The sequence below is a fragment of the Dermacentor andersoni genome, chromosome 2, assembly GCF_023375885.2.
Source record: "Dermacentor andersoni chromosome 2, qqDerAnde1_hic_scaffold, whole genome shotgun sequence".
Lineage (NCBI taxonomy): Eukaryota > Metazoa > Arthropoda > Arachnida > Ixodida > Ixodidae > Dermacentor > Dermacentor andersoni.
This window is the reverse complement of record NC_092815.1, coordinates 64,160,212-64,182,006: the sequence shown is the minus strand read 5'-3', so window position 1 is coordinate 64,182,006 and position 21,795 is coordinate 64,160,212. Positions and strand designations below refer to the sequence as shown.

The 21,795-nt window shown below is 43.7% G+C and overlaps 1 protein-coding gene across 3 annotated transcripts; it reads right to left on the bottom strand.

The window, feature by feature from the left end:
* Positions 1-8,596: 8,596 nt before the first annotated feature.
* On the bottom strand, positions 8,597-21,622 carry pr (6-pyruvoyl tetrahydrobiopterin synthase purple). Of its 3 annotated transcripts, XM_055077073.2 has the most exons (7): positions 21,429-21,622; positions 17,100-17,179; positions 12,917-12,996; positions 12,790-12,840; positions 12,656-12,712; positions 10,244-10,314; positions 8,597-9,719 (listed from the first exon to the last, which is right to left on the bottom strand). In XM_055077073.2, exons 1-7 carry the CDS (start codon positions 21,515-21,517, stop codon positions 9,596-9,598), a joined length of 552 nt encoding a protein of 183 aa, XP_054933048.1. In that variant the 5' UTR covers positions 21,518-21,622; the 3' UTR covers positions 8,597-9,595. The 3 variants fall into 3 exon arrangements, with proteins under 3 accessions (XP_054933048.1, XP_054933049.1, XP_050045129.1); XM_055077074.2 differs by lacking the exon at positions 12,790-12,840 and having other exon boundaries at positions 21,429-21,619; XM_050189172.2 differs by lacking the exon at positions 17,100-17,179 and having other exon boundaries at positions 12,790-12,812; positions 21,429-21,612.
* Between the last annotated feature and the right edge of the window lie 173 nt (positions 21,623-21,795).

The following is a 21,795-nucleotide window of genomic DNA, read 5'->3' as shown; positions in this document are numbered from 1 at the left end:
TTTCCTTATTATGTATAGACATGCAAATTGAAATATTTGCAATGCTACTTTTGATTCTGAGGAAATCCTATATATACTGAAGCAACTTCTCGCACTGAACACGTGGTAGCATGACCTTCGAGTTTGGACTCGTGCACTGTGGAAAACTTCTAGGTTATGCCACAGTTTCATCTTTTGTGCACAGGACTAGTGGAAGAAAAATCTGTCAAGCAATGAAGCCAAAGATTGAAATATGTCGTTTGCACTTGCGCTTGAATCACCTACCATAGGATGTTATGGCTCATGTTCTAGCTCTTGTGGTCTGGACTGTGTAGAGTTAGTTAAAGGCAAGCAAATTTACTCTGCACTGAATACTGAGCTTTCAGTTCAGTTTAATTTGTAGTGTTCGATTACTTTGGAGGGCTTCAAATAAAATCGGACCAGAGGTAGCTTGGGTGAACCCTTTCATAGCAAAACATGGCCTTCAATGCACTATGCACTTCATAAAGCAAGTCGTGTCACCTATGTTGTTAAATCGCATTACTAGAGAAAATGCCGTGCAAAGTAGCCAAAATATAGTCCTGACTTGGTGTCTCTGCCCTCCATTAGTGTCTTTTGTAGACTCTTCATCACGTCTACACACACACACATGCATTTGATTACGCAGGAGATGACACACATCAGACTAGATTACACAGGAGATGAGGCAGTAGAGGTACACATAGACATATAGGACAGTGCTGTAGCCTGCATAATGTACTGCTTAGAAACTGCCATGTGCTCTAAGATAGCACCCAGAGCAATGAAAACTCCGCTTGTCAAGCAAAGCAGTTTATTCGCTTGTACATGAGCTTCCGTATCTGAGAGACTATAGGTTGTATGAAACAGTGTGATGCTGTACAAATTTAATGTCATTTTGGTCCAAAGTATTAAACTAAAATGCTGCTTGTACTTCCATTTCATCTGAAACAAGTAGCAGGATACTTCAAAAGTTATGCGATACTTTTGCATTTTAATTGTTTGAATTTTTACTATATTTATTGCATTGGTGCATGCAATCATTTTTGTGGATATAAAAGCCACCACTGGGAAAAGCCAATTTACAGGCCGATTGGGCAAAAGTGCTTGTAGTTATGTTTCTCCGAAGTGCAAAGCAGCCTCAACAATAGCTAAGCAGAACGCTGGGCAACTGCCACTAGTGGTTTTTGAAAAGAAAACCTGTTTCCCTTTATACCTTGAAAGGCACTATTCTAGTGTTATGCCCCTTCTTTATTCTTTCACGACTGACTGAAAAAATGTGGGTGTAACCAAAGTAGAGGCAAGTGCGAAATCCATTTATAAATTTTGTTAAAATATCAGCAGTCACTTTACATAAAAAAAAAGCCTTGCAATGCTACACTGCACATGTTATTAGGTGCGACATTTTAGAATCAACCTTAAGGTTACTCCACAAGTGCAAATTTTCATATTGCAGCCAAGTCTGTCTCTCCTCTGGTACTTCCTCCTTTTCTCCTCTACCCAAGAGTGGGCACCACGGTGTAACAATATATTTTGCGTAGTGTGTGAACGACGCCCGTCCCAGCATACTGGTTTTGCATGCGCTTCAAACAGTTTCTGTAAGATGGCGCACTCATGTTGGGGCCATCAGCAAACGAGCACAGCGAAAGATAAGAGCAAACACAGAGCGGCATGTGGAAGACGTGAGCCCCGAATAATGGAGACCAATGAGTGGTTCCTTCAGTGGCGTGCACGCGGGTAACTGGCGTCATGCGGACCCACCCAACCGCTCGTTTCGTACTATTGTCTGCTTGCGTCAGCACTCGCTCGCGCCGCTCACGTATGTTTGGTTTGGTATCGTTTGTGCTTCTTCCAATTGTCATGGTGAGAAAGAAATGGGTGAACAGGTTCACAAAACTATTCATACTGCGAGAAACCGTGCAAATGCAACACATGTATACCAGCGCAAAGCACAGAGGTGCTCGCAACTGCGTGCGACGAATGCGAACGATGATGTGATGTCGATGTGGCTTTACCCTTTAGAACGAGCTGGCGGCCTTGAACATAGAGCACTGCCCCTCGGAGGATGGCTGAAACACATGCAAGTTGTCGGCACGCCCTCAGCGTGGCGAGGCACCACCATTTGCACACCTCGTAATATTCTTACACCGTGGTAGCTACCTAAAATGTCTTGGATGGAGTTGCTCTACAGTATACCACTTATTCCTAATAGCTGCAGCACTTGTCTTTTTGGCACCATAAATTCAACATATGTACACAGGGTATCCCAGCTAACTTCAGCCAAAGTCTAAAAATATGTGAATCCCACGTAGCTGGCCGGAACCAAGGTAATGTTTATCGTCTCTTGGAGGTACTCAAATTTTTTTATTCCACCTAATTAGATAATTACTCTGAATGAATAAACTTCTCAAATATAATTAGATTAAAAGTGTCAATGAGAAAACTAGAGCGACATCAAAAACTCCTGATTCAGCTTTCTGTTGCTCAATATGTGCTACATAAAAATGTTTTTCCTAGCTTAAAAGAAGCCCACAAATGCACGCAAAATTGATGCATGACTGGCTGCTCAAGGCACTTTGTATGTATTCGCAGGCTTCTTTCACACTCGGAAAAACTCTTACGTAGCACATACTGAGCAACAGAAAGCTGTATTGGGAGTTTTTCATGTTGCTCTACAATTTTCTCATTGACACTTTTCATCTAACTACATTTGAGATGTTGATTAATTAGGACTAATTAAGTAATTAGGTATAATGACAAAAATAATCAGTATCGCCAAGCGACTGAAAGCATTACCTTGGTTCTGTCCAGATACGTGGTATTCGCATATTTTTAAAGCTCTGGCTAAAGTTAGCGGGGACACCCTGTATATTCAGGACCGTTGATCTTTCGGTGTGCACTTTTTTATATTCATAAGTTATCAGTAACATGCACTTTATTATGAACAAAAAACTTGGTGCCCTTCCACTCTGTGAAGAACGATGACCAGCAAAGCTGTGTATGTGGGCCGCTTAATGTGGAACTGCACCTCCGCCGCGGATCGGCCCGGCATTGCACTATCTTTTGGATCGGCCCACGTATGGGGAGTGCTTAATGCCTGCTTCACCTCCACAGTGGGTCGACTCGGCATTGCGCTATCTTCAGGATCGGCCCATGTAATGACGTTTTATTCTAGTAGGGTCGCGTCAGTCAAGGCACATACTTGATGGCACGAACCCAGATGGCTTCCGACGCGGATGCCGGAGAAGGCTCGAGTTTTGTCTACATATGGACATGATCCTGGGGAAACTAGCCCTTAACAGCTTCACTGTAAAAAAAAGAAAAAAGAAAAGAAAGAAAAACTGTTCCCTTTTTTTTTTCTCTGTTCTTGTGCATTTGAACTTCTGGCATGGAATGTTGCAGACAGTGGTTGTTGGTTTCCAGGGAACATGTCATTTGTTGCACACTTGCCAATACCGTGCATTGGGGTGGGCCCAGTGAGAGCACAAAGCATAAAGTTATGAAAACACCAATTCGAAAAACCGCCAGCTGCCAAAGAATTAAATATGCAGGAAGCATTACACTACACAAAACGATGGTCAGGCTGGCGCTTCACTTGATGTTTTGTGGCGTGTGAACTCCGGTCAGAGCAGTTCCGCAAGGTTCATTCCATTCCATAGACAACAGGCAAGTGTAACTTCAGAACCCTTGCTTAGTTGCATGATCAGCAACTTGGATGTCATTATACTACAATTGTTGTCTGCAGTGACTGTCATATTGAAGGCTAAATACTGTTTAGTTTGTGAAGGCTTGAAGATTCAGAACTGGTCAGGGGAATTTTGGTGCAAATGAGAAGTGCACATGTATTTTGCCATGAAGTAAACGAGAAATTGTACAGGGTAATGAAATGCAATACATTCAACTATGAATTGCACTTACTTTTCTGGCTGAGGTAAACCAGTCATATCTTTAATCACTGCATGCTGTCAATGCTGGGCGATTCCAGGAGATATTGAACATGCATGTCAGCTTGATATTTTTGTTTTATATGTAATGTAGGAATATTCAAACTGCACGGAATCGAAAATATTGTTGCCGAAAAGTGTTCCCAGCAAGCCAAAAAAAAATATTTGAAGGTGGCGGCGCAAGTGTCCTTCTGTTACTTGCCACATTATTTTCCGATTTCATGGCTGAAATAAATGCAAACTAAAGATGTTGTGTCGAAAAACTTTCTGCTCATTTTAATACATTTCACAGTAAATTACCTCCGTGCTTTTTTTTATGCTGTCCACAAATGGAAAAAATAATAAAATTCCTAACAAGGCCCAAATAGAATTTTTTTTAACTTCGATGCGTCTTGGCGCGTTTTCTATTTTACGCAAACTTGAAAAATGTGTCATAGAACGTTCTCTTTGCAACATTCAATATGACCTTCCTACATGAAACACAAGAAAAAAACAGTTCAATAAACAGGTTTTTTTCAAGGAAACTCATGTTAAAAAAATAAAAACTCCGTTTCCAATTCTCTAAAAAATTTTGGATGGAAGTCCGCTTATGTCGGGCAAAACGTGGGTGCAATAATGTTTCTTCATTTGCTTTATTTGCAAAGTATAACGGGCAAAAGTGACCCATGTTGAGTGTGCTGGCTCCAGTACCTTTGCTGGTTCTCTGTCAGTTTGCACTCTCGTATATCTAGCTCTAATTTCTTTGCTGCTTCATAAGTTCGATCTGGCAGGTTGTTTTCAACAAAAGTGTATTGTCAGATTTTATTTGTGTCTAGCGTGTGTGGGAGTGGCACGATGCTGCCCTATAAAGTGCTAACGCATACCGAGTTTCCAGCCTACAACCTCTGTGGGCATCGCACTTAAGCCTCCATTATTAGCTTGTCAACAGCATGCGACACACCGCGAGTGCATGTTGTGGCTGACCTTGCAAAAACCTGCCTGGTGCACACAGTAAATTACCTGTATGCGGTGTCAAGGCAAGCTAATCCATGAGTGAGGGAGTGCTTCCATAATCAGCAGGTGCGCCAGTATGGAGGTGCTACTTCACTGCCTGCTCTCCATCCCCCATCTGCAATTGGTACTGGAACCTTCTTTAGCACCTCCGCTAAAGCACCTCCGACACGCTGTGCCTTTCATAAAAACTTATCCGAGTCATTGCCTGAGCCGTTTATTTCATTTCTAGTTATCACATTTTCCATGTCGCTCACAGATAACATCTTCCTGCCTTACCTCCACCTTCACCTCTGCATTTCAGCTACCCGAAAAAGTGCAGTGCGGCATGACTGAACCAAAGGCTGCTAAAGCAGCACCTTGCTGACGCACTTCCCCACGCTGAGAACAGCAGATGTCACTGATGGTGCTAGACGGACATTGTCCTTCGATAACGAGCGTTGTCCATATGTTTTCACAGTGAAAAGCTTTAGATCGCCTTGTTCATAAAACATGAAACCGTGAGGCATTCTGGAGGCTCAGTCATGACAGCGGCGCAGAAAAAGTGTGGGAGATACGGGGGTTCTCCTCCGTACTCTTGGGACAAAGGAACGACAACACAGTAGTGCAAACAATCACAAGGGCATTTATTGCACCTTTCATAGATCAATGGCTGCTAGCCGAGTGGCTATCCACAAAACATGCCGATGGGCGCGCGACAAATCTAGAAGTCCGACTCGCCGCGAGCGAGCGAATATGTTCGCCCCATGCTGGATCCCAACGCCTGGTCGTTCGCGTGTTCGGTCACGCCAACGGAGGCGCGCTCGAAGGCCGCCACGCGAGGCGGTCTCGCAGAAGCATGGGTCGCCGCGCGCGCGTGGGACGTCCACCCGTGCGCCCGACCCACCGGGAAAAAGGGTCGCTCCACCCGCGGCACGGCACGTCCGTGCTGCTTGCTGTCTCCAACCCAAGAGACCCAGCGCCTTCCCTTTCGGCGCCCAAGTAACCCCGCAGCGGCGCGACGGTCGCGACATCTCTCGCACCGCGCTTGTACCACGCCGCGGGCGCCAGGCCACGGGAGCCGTGCGGGAAAACAGCATATCAGGGGATGCGCTATGCGGGAAAAACATCAGGGGACGCGCGAGAGTCGCGCATCCCCACAAAAGTGACAGAAAAAGTGCGGTGCTGTTCAGTACAAACGTTTCGACTTGGTCTAGCTGTTCAGTATACACGCGATGCATGTGGCTGATAGCTCGGTCCGAGTATTCTGCGGCGATTATTTACGCATTCAGAAGAAGATTGCTAAGAAAAAAAATTTTTTTGTTGCGTAAGCGTTTTGGATGTTGCCTTCCTGCTGAAGCTACTGCAAGAGGCTGAGGATGTTCGCAACACCTACAAGGTCTGCCAGCACTGCTTTATGGGCCTCAAGGAAATCCTGTCTTCATCTAGGGCCACCCGCGATGAAGCAGACAAGGCATTCCTTCAGGAAGAAGTGAATGACGACTTGAACAGGTACGTACACATTTCTTCTGGTGTTTCACCATTGAAGCCACCATCTTCCATTGACAAACAGCCGATGGCCTTACGGAAAGAGAAAATGGGCCAAGATTGAAAGCGACATGGTGACAAGAATATGCTCAACTTTAAGCGCCGTATATGGAAGCATCAGTACACCTGAACCATCTGTGACAGAATGCCGTGCATGTGCTGGCTGCTTAAGTAGCTTGAAGCAAGTGTACAAGGCTTCAAGGTCCTATTGAGAGAGCCTCCGTCTCCTAACCATCGTGCCACCAGAAGTTGAAAACAAATGCATTCAAGAGGCAATCCCAGCTGTCGCAACGTACATTCTAGGAAAGGCTCGAAATTGGCACGAGAAGCATAGAATGTGGTCAGATTTTGACCGTAGACGAGGTCGAGGTTAAGCCCATCGGATGTACAAGCTGCACTGGACTACTTCACCAAGGACGAACTTGGGTGCTCTCGGCAGAGCACAAATAAGAAGGACGTTGTGTCAGTTATAATGAACAGCCACAGAGAGTACGGCTCAAAGCAGTTTATGACACGTTCTATCCGCGAGATGTTCCAGATGTTCAAAGCAGCTCACTGCGAAAGTGCCATAGCCCTGTCAAAGTTTACAGCATGCGTCCAAAATAGGTGCTGCTCGCACCACAGCAAGAGGTTTGCGTTTGCGTCTATTGTGCTAATGCTAACCTTTGTGTCTCCGTGCTTGAGAACGTAACCAGCATGGAAATCTCATTGGAAGGCACGATAGCATTGTGCCTTCGCAGCTCCCCAACCACAGATCTTATGTTAGGTGAATGCAAGTGCTGCCCATGGAGTGAAAGCCTCACTTTGGCCAGTCTGGGAATGGTCGACGAGGATGAGGTCACATTTGCTGTTTGGGAAAGCAGTGACTTGATCAAGACGTCATCTCCAACCCATTTTGTGAAAGAGCTCAGCAAATGGGTGACCAAATTGATTCCTCACAAATACGTATGCCACACTCAAGCCACGGCTATTCATGAGGCAAAGAAGTGCAAGCAGTGCGAAAGCATTGTTCTGCATTTTGATTTTGCAGAAAACTGGACAGCTCTTCTCTCAAATCAAACACAATCGTACCATTGGCACATGAAACAAATATCTATTTCCACCTGTGTCGCCACAACAAGCAAAGCAACACACAGCTTTGCTCTCACAAGTGCCGACATGCATCACAACACAGTGCAGGCCTGCTACACCCTAGGTAGAGTGCACGAAGCGTTAGATGATAAAGCACCCGTCTACTGTCATGTAACATACGCCAGCGATGGTGCAGCAAGCAATGTTAAAAATAGGTACTAACTGTATGAGTTGTGCCATTCCAAGGGCATGGGAAGAATGCCTGTGATGGTGTGGATGAGCTCCTTAAACACCAAGCTTCCCTGCATAACCTGCGGTCTGGAAGCGCCCCCTCCATTCAATCGGCACATGAGAGGGTCTCCCAACTTAGCGGCAACCTCAAGAATGTGTCCCTGCTTCATGCGCCTGCTGCAGCCATCAAGGAGCACCGTCAGCAGAAGTCAGTGGAGTGGTTGTCACTGGCGCGTGCCGGGAATTCAGTCATGTCATGTGTGGGTGTGTGCTCGCAATCTGTCAAGCGGACATGCGCTGTCCGTTGCAAGAACTGCCGCTAGCCAGCTGACTTGGTGATTAGACCTTTTTAATGTTAATTGCAAAGCACACGCAATAAATTTCTTCGAGTAGTGTCGAGTTGGTTCTCTCTTGCATCCCAGAAAACAGATTCTCTGTTCTTGCCACAATAAAAAGCCAAGGTAAACCTTCCTTCATTTGTGGCAACCGTTGCCTTTTCTTTTAACAAAGTGAAAAGAGTCATTGCGGCACTAAAGCCGGCACCCTCAACATGGGCCATTTTGGCCCATTATATTTTGTGAATAAAGCAAATGAGGAAACACATTATCACACCCACATTTTGCCTGACGTAAGCGGACTTCCGTCCAACATTTATCTTTAATTATTTTTTTTTGAAATTTATTTTTTTGAAAAAGCTTGTTTATTTAACTATATTTTTCTTCTCTTGTGTTTCATGCAGGAAGATCATGTTTGCATAAATGTTGCAAAGAGAGCTTTCTATATCTTACACATTTTTCAAGTTCCCGTGTAAAATAGAAAATGCACCAAGACGCATCAAAGTTACAAATCTTTCTTTTATTTGGACCATGTTTAGAAATTTTTAAAATATTTTCCTTTGCAGACAGCGTAAAAAAGAACGCATGGAACTAATTTACTGTGAAGTTTATTAAAATGAGTAGAGGAGTTTTTGCGACACGTTTTTAGTTTGCATTTAATTTGGCCGTGAAATCGGAAAATATTGCAGGAAGTAACAGAAGGGTGCTCATGTCGCCACCTTCAAGTATTTTTTGGGGCTTGCTGGGAACGCTTCTCAGGAATAAAATTTTTGGTTCTGTGCAGTTCGAACATTCCTACATGATATATAAAAAAACCAGACAAAACAAATATACCAAGCAGACACGCATGTTCAATCTCTCGTGGAATCGTTCTGCTTCACAGTTGATGGTTGTTTGACAAAATTGGTCTGTAGCCTTGCACGTAAACAAAGTAATACGGTGCGTGAGAGCAACAAGCATAATAGAATGTTGAGGTCTGATGTTTCAGCACATATATACTTAGCTGTTTGTACTGGTTCATTGTTATGTGCATAAATGTAATTCATTTTTAATGCTCCTAAGTAGCTTGAGGTGTGCTTGATTTTCATGCTCTATGGCAATGTGAATAAACTTGAAAAAATCTCACAAACAAACCTACAGTAGGTGCATAACAGCAAAACCAGCAGAGTAATTTGCAGCATGGACGGTGCGGCACAAACCACCCTTTCATCCTTTGCAAAAGGAAGTGATGTCACCAACACTGTTTCGTTTGTAATTTATTATTTTGCTCCTGGCCTCTGCCATAGGAAACATTGGGTGTAGCACTGCCTATTGAGCTAAATGTGTGACCAAACATGTGACCAGCGGAATTCAGCGGAAACATGTGACCAGCGGAATTCCAGTATAATGGCGGGTATATGGAGTTCTCATGCTCCCAATGCTCTGGCATGAAACTATTTCCATCCATGGCAGCCATGCCAGCAAATAGGTATGCAGCACGACACAAGTGCGCTGACAGCTTCACAGTCCTTCATATGTAACTACGTTCTTGTCAGTTTCGTGCAACCGTACACGAAGCTGCAGCTTCCTGGGAAGTACCTTGGACAGCTGCTGCCACACAAACACTGCTACGTTTTCTGTTGTGCTGCAAAAAAAAAAAAAAAAAAAAAAAATGTCACCAGCAAGATTACAGGACACGACAGCGCAGCTGTTTTCTAGGACGCAGTTGACTTTTTGGAAAGCACTTAAAGGCACATTTGACTGGCCATTTCAGAGCACTTGTACTACAAATGTTGCATAATATGGCAAACAAGCCTTAGTGTGAGCTTAAGCAGGCTACAATGGTAAGAATGAAGCCAAATTATCGCTGCTATACCTCCTAATTTCCACTATTCTAGTAATACAGATTTAAGGCTTTCTCTTATGTCCTTTATAGCACAGCCAGAACACTCTAATGCAACCAGTCAGATGTGGCAAAAGGAGCATGCAATGTTGTGCATTTATACTGGCCCACAATTATATGCATGACCTTCTCTTTTAGGGGCATGACACTGCGTACTCTTAAGTTGTAGAAGAACAAAGGAAGAGTGAATCTGTGACCTGAATAGTTTCTGCAATCAGGTTTTTACACTGACTGTAAGCAATGGACTGAATTATGTTGGTTCTTACCTGACTGCTTTTTCAAAATATGGCACATCCTTGTCAAGATTCTTGTGATCAAGAGCATCCATCACTTCACTCTGTAAGCGCCATATAGTATGTTGAGACAATGTACATGGTCACTTGTTGGTATGGAGTAATATTATGGACTGCACCATGTGCTGTTATTGCAGGTACACAATGCATGCAGGTAATTTAAACAAACCAGGCAGTAACACTACTGCGTAAAATTTCAAACAGAGGGTTTACTGTGGACTGTTGTAATAGAGCTTGAAATATGTCAGGTTATGCTGACTTGAAGTAATATAGTATGCATTTGGCAAGCTAACTTTGGTACTCAGATGGCTGTTTAGGTATTGCATTGAAAGTAGTGTTGACTAAGCAATAGTGCTCATGCATGAACTTGCTTCATTCACCACATTAGTGTTTAATTGGCTCAAGTAAAATAGCTGTCTGATGTTTGATGGGTGACATATAACTAGGTCCTCTGCATTTATATATATATATACGTTGTCTGATTTAGACAAGACTTGTCTGTTGCTCTTATAGACAAGCTAAAGGACGCGAGACAAACACGTGACAGGGCTGCCTTCAATTTCAGAATAGGGGCCCTATAACGTAAAACTATTCCAATATGTTTTTATTCCAATCTCCTGACGTCATATTTGCATAACCATCGACGCAAGCATCGGGTGGTGACCTGCAGGGTTGTCTGAACAGACCAATCAAACGCTCTCCTCGTTCATAGGAGGTCACTTTTGTTTGCTTGAAAAACGAATAACATTGCCTACACTGAGTGGCTTGTCTTATCTAATTGGCTGACAAGAGGCGAGGAGCACGCTCAAGTGGAGAGGGATTCGATGGGGCCGAGCCACTGCACTGAAAATCGATAATGACATGAAGAGGGTGGAGCCGGCATCTGCGATTGGTCCGCTTTCCCTTACTTAGCTGGCAGTGGCTGGTTGAACATCGTGGCGGCATGCAACGGAAGCTTAAGAATGACGCTAAAACAGATCCTCAGCAAAGAAGAGTTGGCAGAACGAGGTCATAAGCGTGCCGAAAGTGCTCGAAACTGTTACACGGCCACGCAAAAGGTTTTATTATATGCAAATAAACCCATGCTCTCTGGCAGGTGCGAGTAGCCGGTGCCTGAGCCATCTTTTATTCTTTTCGGAACGGGGCAGCCTGCGGCTATTCAGAAGAAAATTCAGTTTTGTTCGGCATATTAATGCATCTTTAACGCATACACGTCACTTTGACGTGGTGAGTTCATGCGGCTTTGTGACGTCGCGTGACAGGCAGGTGAAGTGGGTGCAGCCCGAAAAATTTTGACCAATAAGCGAGGGCTAATGGCGAAAAGGCGTCGAAACAGAAATAACCATTTTTATTTTGGTTGGTCAAATCACGCATAATCAATGTGTACACGTCATATCAGATGGAGAGCTATCATGGTTTTCGTGACATTGCGTGACAGACGCGTGAAGTGGGGGTGCTCCAAAAAAGTTTTTCACCAATAGGGAAGGGTTGATTGCAGAATTGGAATAGAAAAGTTTGGAATAGTTTTACGTTATCGCCCTCGTTCACTGCAAATGAGACAGCTGTACCCAATGAATGATCTTTGAGCATGTGCTCATGAGTACAACTGTAGTAGCGTTAGAAATTGCACTGGTGGGAGCTTCTTCTGAGGGCATAACAAATATTAAAGGAAAAGTTCTCAGTAACTTTCTGCTGAAGGTTGCTTTTCAGAGCAGTACATAGCAGTGATGCAGAGAACCTGCCTAGTGATCTGATTTTTTTCTCTACACCTTTGCCGAGCTTTAAGCTAGGCATTTTTCTACTGAACAATATGCATCGCAGTTGCCCCTTTGTTTACAACCATGCAGTTTGTCTATACGCTAAAAAATTAAAATTTTTCACAGATATTGCAGACATGGATGGTGCATGCACAAGTTTCTGCTGGAGCTTTCTCACTTCCACACATTATAATGTATTCTGCTTTGAAACTGCAACTTACTGTTGACCATGAGCTTACTTTCTCTTTTTTTTTTCAGCTGTATATAACCTTATGTTCTGTAAAGCTCTTGCTAGTTTGCATCTGCTTGTCGGCAAATCTTCTGATAACTTGTCACGTGTTTATGCCTATTCTCCTTCTGCACTAACAACTGTGTTCTTCCAGGGTTGTAGATAGTGAGGGACAGGTATCAGATGAATTTCAACAAGATGAAATTCAGACTAATAATTTGTCTCATATGACGAGTGACCTACAGCACAAAACATACGATGGAAGAGTGTCCAAGTTTGCAGTGAACCATTGTAAGCAGCACACAAATGGATGACGATGACAAAGGAAGTTCACCTTTTACCCTTAGTTGCATCTAAAGGTAACACAACAAAGAGAGTACAAATGTTAAGGAGGCTGACCTGTATGTACTTCTTGAGGTCTGTGATGTTAATTACCATTCCTGTGTCTCTGTCTACCTGTTGAGGTGAAGTGAAACCAGAACAATTCTTAGCCAACATGCTTCATCAACCATGAAAATATGTACACCACTTACAGGGCCGGTGACTGTAACCTCCACTGAAATGAGACATACCCTGTGATTAACCTGAAACACACTTGTTTGCATTGCACACTGCTGTTGAATCCAAGCTCTAGTGCACAATGTCAAACGAAGCACTTACGTTTATAGTTGTGACCATGACCATTTGGGTTGTTGCATTTTCCGAAAATGGCAGCATTTTCAGCATCCGAAAGGCATTGGCTGTGAACAGACATAAACATGGTTATTTTGAAATAAAGTCAGCACTATTCATTGAGTTTGTCACACTGCTGGCTAGAATGAAATCTCATGTCTTTGAAAAGTGCAGATGGCATAATCTCTGTCTGGTGTTTAGACATTTGGTGGAGTGAGTGGTGTGAATAGGGCTGTCACCTGGCCACTTTTCGGCACAGCTGCTGTTATGCTCATAATATTAAGGCTTAGTGTTAAATTTTCTCACCCGAATGCATTTTCCAATTTTCCAGTCCTCCCTAAATGAGCAAATTAAAACCAGTGACATGAAAAAATGTATATGCTTGTTGACAGAGTGAGTTGACCTTTTGAATGTGGACTTCAAACAGCAACTTTCTGTTTTGCAGTGTCCTCAATTACCATGCACACTTCTTTAAACGTTGTGCATATCAGAAGCATGTGGGTTTAGCAGAGTTAGAACATAATTTAATACTTCAGACAGAAGATGCACACGAGTGCATGCCTTAGTTTTACGCTGCTGGTGGAGGCATGTTAAAGATCCCCTGGTGGTCAAAATTAATCTGTAGTTCCCACTACAGCGTGACTTATAATCAAATCGTGGCTTTGGCATGCAAAACTCTAGAATTCATTTATGCTGCTGGTAAATAAGCAAATTATAGGAAAAGTGCACTTTTTAGATTACTGTATTTGATTTTCTTGTTTTACTTGTTTTTTTTTTATTTGTATTGCCTTTATACTACAAAAAGATTTGCAAGAAAAAGTGCAATTTAGGAGGCTGGCTTTTGTGGTACATATTTAAGGCTAGATTCGTCGGCACTTGTACACACTATGCATGCAATCAAACATGTTGCCTAGAACAAGAATTGCTGTTTGCAAACTGGAGATCAAAGTTAGCTATATGCATGGTTTATATTATATACTTGCCCATTTTTAACAAGACAGTGAAGGGGGCTAGTTTATGACTCTTAATTGACAAGCGTTGCCTACAGGCAACATACCAGAATAACATTTTTTTCTTGCCGAGTTTTAGTACTGAGTATGAAGTTTCCGGCTCAATGTCTTGGCCAACACTGAATGACAGGCAGCAGCAGTCATTTGTTGGTTTAGAGCAGGAACACTGGATGAGGAAGAAGTTTGGCATGTGACTCACTGTCTTTTGAAAACAAGTTTAAAGGAGACAGGCTGATGCAAGATGTCCAGCTGCAGTGGTGTCGCACATGTGATGTAAAGCAAGTGAAATGATGATGAGAGAGCTGTCTGTACAAATTGAAAACAAAGCCTTCGGTGGCTTGGGGTGAAGCCCACTTGCAGTTTCCTGCCGGGGGTTTTTCCTCTATTGGGGAAAAATTACTGCAAAATATTTTCTTTTTGTTGATTATGCTTATTCTTGATGTGAGAAAATAAAACTTTTTCTAGGTATTTATATGCCCTTCAAGGGTTAAGCTGTGGCTAACGTCCCAGTTTGAAATAAAATATGAGGATTAACCTAAAGAGAATCAATGTTTCTGAATTTTCAGTGGTTTATACACCCCTCCTAACCTCCTTGTACACCCCGACCACCCAACAATGTTCTCTACTCTCCCTCCTCCAACCCCCTCCTCTCATCCTGGGAAATCGTGAATATACCATAAACAGGCAAAAAATTGCTGCGAGCAAGAGGTATTGCTAAATGAATTATAGATACTTGCGCACCTCAGATGACCACCAATCTAGCATATATATACAGGACTGTGTGGATTGCAGACATTGAGTATGGCCACTAGAAATTGTGCAGTGGATATCCAGATTTGTCTGGATAACATTGTGCCCATGGATGCACCAGATGTATGCTTTGCATCATCATAAATGCACCCAGAAAATTATAAAATGATACAAACGTCTCCCAAGCAAGAAACAGGCCAGCAAATATCTCAAAGTTGCCTTCATGGCGAGCAAGTTCAGCTTATATACTATTGGTGGAGGTGATTTGTTGTTAAATAGGTCTGACGCAAACGACGCACATGCATCCTGAGAGCAAACAATTTAACCATCTGTATTCTTGTCTTTGTCTACCCACACTTCGAAGGGATGCTGTTCTCATTCCACCTCCCACTTGTGGCTCAATATATCACTTCCATGATGATACAAATTTGGCAGTTTTGCTCAAATGGCGAAGCAATGACAGTGATAGTAAGATTTAGCATTGTGCACAAACTCCGCAGATGGTGTTCTAAACAAATGTGGGTACAGCATGCAAGACACAGCACACAAGGCAACTGCTGCTGGGCAGAAGGAACAGTGCTCTGGCAGCTACCAGGAATCTCACCGCTGTTTTATACCACAGTATTGAAGGAGGTGCGTGTCGCACACTGATAGCGCACGTGATAGACTGACTGGAAACCATCAGCCATAGTCAGCACCCAGCGAAATATTAGATAATGTTAGCTTGATGTTTACTGTTCATTCCGCGCAGGCCACTGCGAACACACAGCAGCTCAGCAGTAATGCTAGTGTACTTATAGTATAAATCCGCACAAAGCTCATGTCAGTACCAGAAGGCAGAATGCTGTTCTGGCTCTGCCATTGATCGAATTGCTGTTGTTCCTCAGTGACCTGGTGCAGCCCACTCTGGGGGATTGGCCACAAATTGATTGTGCAGTGCGTTAACAGCATGTCTACTCTGCCTCGTCGTTTTTGCAGTCAAATGTTTCTGAAATGCACCCCGCATCTCTGGAAACCCTCTTACCATAGAGTTTATTATAACTGGTTATATTGTGAGAAACTATGCCTTTAACCCTCCGCATGCCAGTGGCGCATGCACCATCGATAGCGAGACAGCACGGCAATGCTGATGGCAGCACACCTTCGTATAATTGCTATCGCAATAAAATAAAAAAATAAAGAGGGCAGCTTGGACTGCATTCGTGTGTGGTGTGGCTGCTGGCACAATATTTGTACTGTTTCGCTTGCACTCAGCTTCAAGGTTTCAGCAGCAATAAAGTACAGGCAGCTGCTTTGACAAAAAAATAATGGATCAGCCAAATGTCGATGCTAAAGAAGACAAGGTGGATGTACACGGTGGTTTAAGTGATTCAGTGATTAAAAATTGTTTATCTATCTCTTTTGTCTCTCTTCCGTGTTCATATTCATTCATTTTGTGCCTTTAGTATCCTATTTCATGCTCGAATACATCGACGTTGTCTTGTTTAGCGTCGCCACGTGTTGTGACTCTTTCTTTTTTAGCATTTGGCACGCTAGCCTATTAGGCCGGAGTGTTTATGGCTTTTTCAAAACACGTGATGCACTCGCGCGACCAGCGGCTGGCGGCTCTTCGTTCTCCCTGCTTCTCTGGCAATTTAGTTAATATAACCAGCTTCTCCAACCCACCCTCTGAACTCTTACTGGACTCACTTTTGTCATCTGGCAGAGGGTGCTAACCTTCTAGTTAGATGTACGTGGCCAGTGACATCACCGGCATATTGTCCACAACCAAAAAGAGGCCGTGCAAATGGTGGATGAAAACGTGGTTATAGCAGTGCTGTGTGCACATGTGGAACATTGTGTGGTTGTGATGGCTGCGTGACAATTGTGTGCGTGCGTGGAACATGGGGCCCTATTGTGTAAAACTATTCCAATCTGTTTTTAGTCCAATCTCCTGATGACGAATTTATGTAACCGCCAACGCAAGCATGGGGGAGGGAGGGGGGGAGGTGCTCGTCGAGTTGTTTCAACACCTAATGAAATGATTTTGTAGTTTGTAGTACGTCGCTCTGCTTTGAAAGCAATTAGCATTGCCTACCTTGACAGTTTTAAAAAAATCTACTAATTGGCTGACAAGAGGCGAAAAGCATGCAGAAGTGAAGAGAGCTTTGGTAGAGCCGAGCTAGCGCAGTGAAAGTATATAACCAAATGAGGGTGTTGCCGGCGTCTGTGACTGGCCTGCTTCCACTTGCTTAGCTTGCGGTGGCTGCTCGAAAATTGCGGCAGCATGCAACGGAATGTTAAAGATGTTGCTAAAATGGATCCTCAGCGAAGAATTGGCAGAGCAATGTTATATATAGTTGCCCAAAGGGCTCGACAACAATTTATTGCCATGCAATAGTTTAAATTATGCGCAAAGAAATCCATTCTACCTGGCAGCTCCGAGTAACCAGTGCCAGAGTGATCGGAGGGCAGCAATCTTCTATTTCTTTTGGAACGGAGCAGTCTCCGACTGTTCAGAAAAAAATCAACTTTTGTTAGGCGTATTAATGCATCTTTAATGTGCACACATCACTTTACTGACATGGTGTGTTCTTGATATTTTTTTTTTTGATGTAGCATGACAGAAAGGCAAAGTCGGCGCAGCCCGAAAACTTTTGACCAATAGCAGAGGCTTAATGGTGAAAAACGCGTAGCATTAATAATAATTGCTTTTCTTTTGTTCAGTCTAATCATGCATAATCCCTGTGTATGTGTCATATCATATGGGGAGTTTTAATGGTTTTCGTTACGTGCGTGACAGGCAGGCGAAGTGGGGATGGCCCAAAAATTGTTTGACCAGTTGTGGAGGGCTATTTGCAGAAAAGGAATAGATACAGTTTGGAATAGCTACATATTTCTGTGCATGCCAATCTTCTTTGGTGCTCTTATTTTTCAATATTATGTTTCATGGGGCATTACATATGCAGATGCAGTTTGTCTGCAGTGACTCCATATAATGGACTGCACCTTACTTCATCTGTTTAACTACAAATATTGCATTGGCTAGGGCACTGTATGGTTGTCCAACTGTTTCAATATACTAGAGCCACACACCATCATCATGGCACTTGGCGGCGGCACGGTAGATGGTGACAGTGATGCAGGCACTCTCACCCCACTCCGTTTACGACTAATTCTACTTATTTTGATTATATCCATAATTGCCAACTATTGCTATGTGTTCTCAGCATGGAGAGGTATCATTTGATACATTTTCACATTCATGCGACATCTACAAGTTGCCAAACCAACCTTCTTTTTTTTTTCTGGAAGTGGTTACAAGATAGCCAGATCCCAGATATGCCAAACCCATCTAAGTCGACTAAAGAGACGTCTTTGAAATTGAGCAGTTAGGCCTAACATAGCTTTGAAAGCGATAGCAAGGTTTAGTGTTATGCTGAAACTTCCATACGGTGTTCTAAGAATATGGGAAGGGAGTCAAGAGTTCTAGCATATAGGGCAACTCTACGGTGGGGTGACAAACAGCACTCTGGCAGCTATTAGGCATCTCAAACAGCCTCGATGGTGCATGAGATGGAAAACTACGAGTGTTTGTCTTGAAGTACACACTAGCGCAGTCACTTGCCGTGTGCCAGCAATATTGAAGCAATAATGACATATTTTTTACTAATAATTTTTTTTGCGCTAAATGAAGGTCGTCAATCTCCAAGCCTCCGAAAAAATACAGACACAAGGAAGAGCACAGGACCAGTGCTGACTGCCAACAACATGTTTGTTGAAGTCTGCACAAACATGTACTATTCGCAACGGGCTGAAAGAGAGAAAGGATGAAAGGGAAGGCGAGCCATCGTCAATCAACTCTTGCTGCACCTCCATCACAAACGTAAAACTATACAAATGTAATATACACAATATGGACATACTCCAAACTGATTAACTTCTAACGAACTTAAGTTCCCAATCGCAAGAAGTTATAGAAGGGGCACTTAGTTGTGTCCATATTGTGTACTTTACATTTGTATAGTTCTACATTTGTGACACATGAGCGGCAAGAATTGATTCACAATGACTCGCCTTCCCTTTCATCCTTTCTCTCCTTCAGCTCATTGTGAAAAGTGTATATTTGTGCAGGCTTTAATAAACATGTTGTTGGCAGTCAGCGCTAGTCCTTTGCTTTTCCTTATCCATCTGTTTTTTGGCGCTGTTGATAATAAATGATCTGTACCAACTAGCTCGCACCCAAACCCTTCTAAGACTCCTAGAAAAAGGTTACAAGCCTCAACGTGCCATTAGTAATGGGTATAATCCAAATGCACGGCCCGCATATATAGAGTAGTGCCCTCTTGACTTAAAATTCGGATCTTGAAGACTATGTTGTTCCTGGTTGTTCCTTGAAAAAAGACAGTACAGAAGAGAAAGAGCGCTCTTCCTAAATCCATTGGTGCGCTGTGCAAAACACTGCCATGGATTATATTACCAAGTCGCCTAAGTTTCCACCCTTGTAGGATGCTATGTCGTGACGACACCGTATGTGGTCAAGTGGGATCAGGACACTGCAACGTGTTGACACTCGCTACAGCTTGCTTGGTCGTCCGCTATGCTGTTGCATCAGCCCTCACGACGAGTAGCACCATACAAGCTTTTGCAATGCTTTTGCGGTGGCCTCGCATGTAATTACATGCAGTCGCCCTGACCTCATTGTGGCGATGCTCACGGAGCTCTCGTTAAAAAGGTCTCATAGACTCCAAATGAGGCATGCTTTCTTATGTCTCCTTTCCCCTTTCCTGCACTCCTGCCATGTAGATTATGCATGCTATCAACTCCCCCTCCTCCGCGATATGCAAGGCAGCAGCAGTAGCAGCAGTGGTGGAAATGCAAACAAAACAACAAAGCTTCGTTTTAAAAACAGGGATGGGGTGAGACCAATAGAATTGAGGTAAGCATTAGACATAGGTAACTGTTAAACTGTAGAAAACCTCATAGTTTCACCCGAAAGGCAAAGTATTGTTTCTTATAGCAATTTATTAGACAGCTATAGCTATACAAAGTAAGGTTAGTAGTTTCATTACAAACAGTAAGGTAAATAGTTTCATTATAAATAGGAGTAAGGTCAGTAGTTTAGTTTATAATTGCAGTAAAATTAACTAGTTAACTAAATTAACAAGCATGGTGTCACGCACATACAGTCAAACAAAAACAAATCTCACTCGATGACTGTGGCCATTTGCTGTCGGAATGCTGGCGTGATGAAGAGCGGAAGCAGCGGCGAGTGAGCGCTTCGTGCTGCATCTAGCTTCCACGCATCTCCGAAACTTAAGATTACGCGACCTCCAACACAACAGGCATGCAAGAACGGAGCACATACGAAGCCACTAGCCACCTCGGCACACGTATCTTTATACCCACCGCAGATGACCTCCAAGAACAAGGCGTGCGCAGCCACACTCAGCTGCACCATGGGCAGCAACGGCCGGGCCATAAGTGGAGACAGGCGCAACACATTCTCTAAACTTGTTTTACCTAGAGACCTTCCACGAAGTGCTGGCTTCTTGAAAGCGCCACCAGATGGCGCAGCGTGTCCAGAAAGGCTAGAGTTACTGTATAGGCATGCACAGTAACTCTTAAGAAGTGCGAGAGAGAAGTGCAGTTGCCACATGACATGTTTCTCAGCATTCGCACGCACCGCGGCGCGCCATGCATTTCGGAGGCCACGCGCAGGCTTCGTGGCAGCGGCGCTAGATGGCGCCGTGTTCGTAGGGAATAAAGCAGGGAAGCGGGTAAAGGTCGTCCCGCTGGAGTATACACGCCTCATACATATGCCTCGTTTCCAAGTAGGCAATTACCTTGAGTCGCTATATTGAGTCAATGCTATACCGCATTAACGCGTCGACAGTCATCGTGAGATGGATTCATACCGCAAATTGTTTTACCAAATGACACAAACAGTATGCAGTGGCCTAGTTGTGCTGCACCTAGTTAGTTGAGGCGAACGTTCAGCCGACTCTGGTTATAGTTATCGCGGAAGTGTTCGTGCCATGAGCGAGAGGGGAAAGCATACGGGGCGATCGAGGACGCCTCTCCGATATGCCGACAGAAGAAGGAAGCAAAAATATAAAAACGGCTAATTTGGGGCTCTCGGAAAGCGCACGCGTCGCCGTGCTGCTGTCATTCCCATAGTCCCAGCGGCCCCATCAACTTAACTTTCCCCAATGGGGAAAACTCTTTCGACCCAACCTGCGTCCCCTGTGCCTCAAATACGAATATGACGTTCTTCACGATCCCCCTCCCCTTTCTCTCTCTCATCACATTGCAAATGCCGTTGTACGGAAAGCTTAATATGAAATTATGCGCTAACGGCAATTTCAAACCCAATAATATACGCTTTTTCGTGGGCAAGGTTCTGACCGGTGTTGTATGAGTCGCGGGCTGCTTTTTTCGTTGCGACGTTAGATTATTAGGGCACATATGTAACCGTCAAACGGAGGCCTCAGAAGTGCACCCGAGATTATAATAAAGGAGGCGCCGCCAATAACTCAAAATAATGACACGTTGTTACAGTAAAAAACACGATTGAATAAATATAGCTACGTCCAGCCGCCAACTTGTACAACGCTAAAGTTCAGCAATACCGCGTACCGCGACTCCTGCAACACCATCAGAGCTTTGCCATTTCGTGCCACCGTTCACACACCAGCGCTCAGTTATGTTCTTTTTCTCCCAACCTCTAGCATTTAAAAGGCCACTCCTATAGCTGTCACCTGTGCAAACGATGCGAAGCGCTGAAGGATTCAATCCGTGTGACAGATGCAACAGGTGTCGCAGTACCGTTCCTTTGCCCGTCCCCCATTGCGAAAGCAGCAGCGTTTGGGCATGAACGTATTCCTTTCTCTATGGTTTGGGTGGTTTGGGGGTGCAACCTGCAGCAGCGGCAACGACGAACGTACAGCCGATTTCGAAAACGAAACTCGCGTGGGATCCAGCGAGAACCATCGCGAAAGTTTAATCTCTGAGTAGTAAAATGTTATCGCATTTTAAAATGTTCTTAAAATGTTTAAAATATTTTTTTTTAAAATATAGTTCTCATTTCTAATTACTTCTTGCACAACAAACAGAGACGAGTAACTG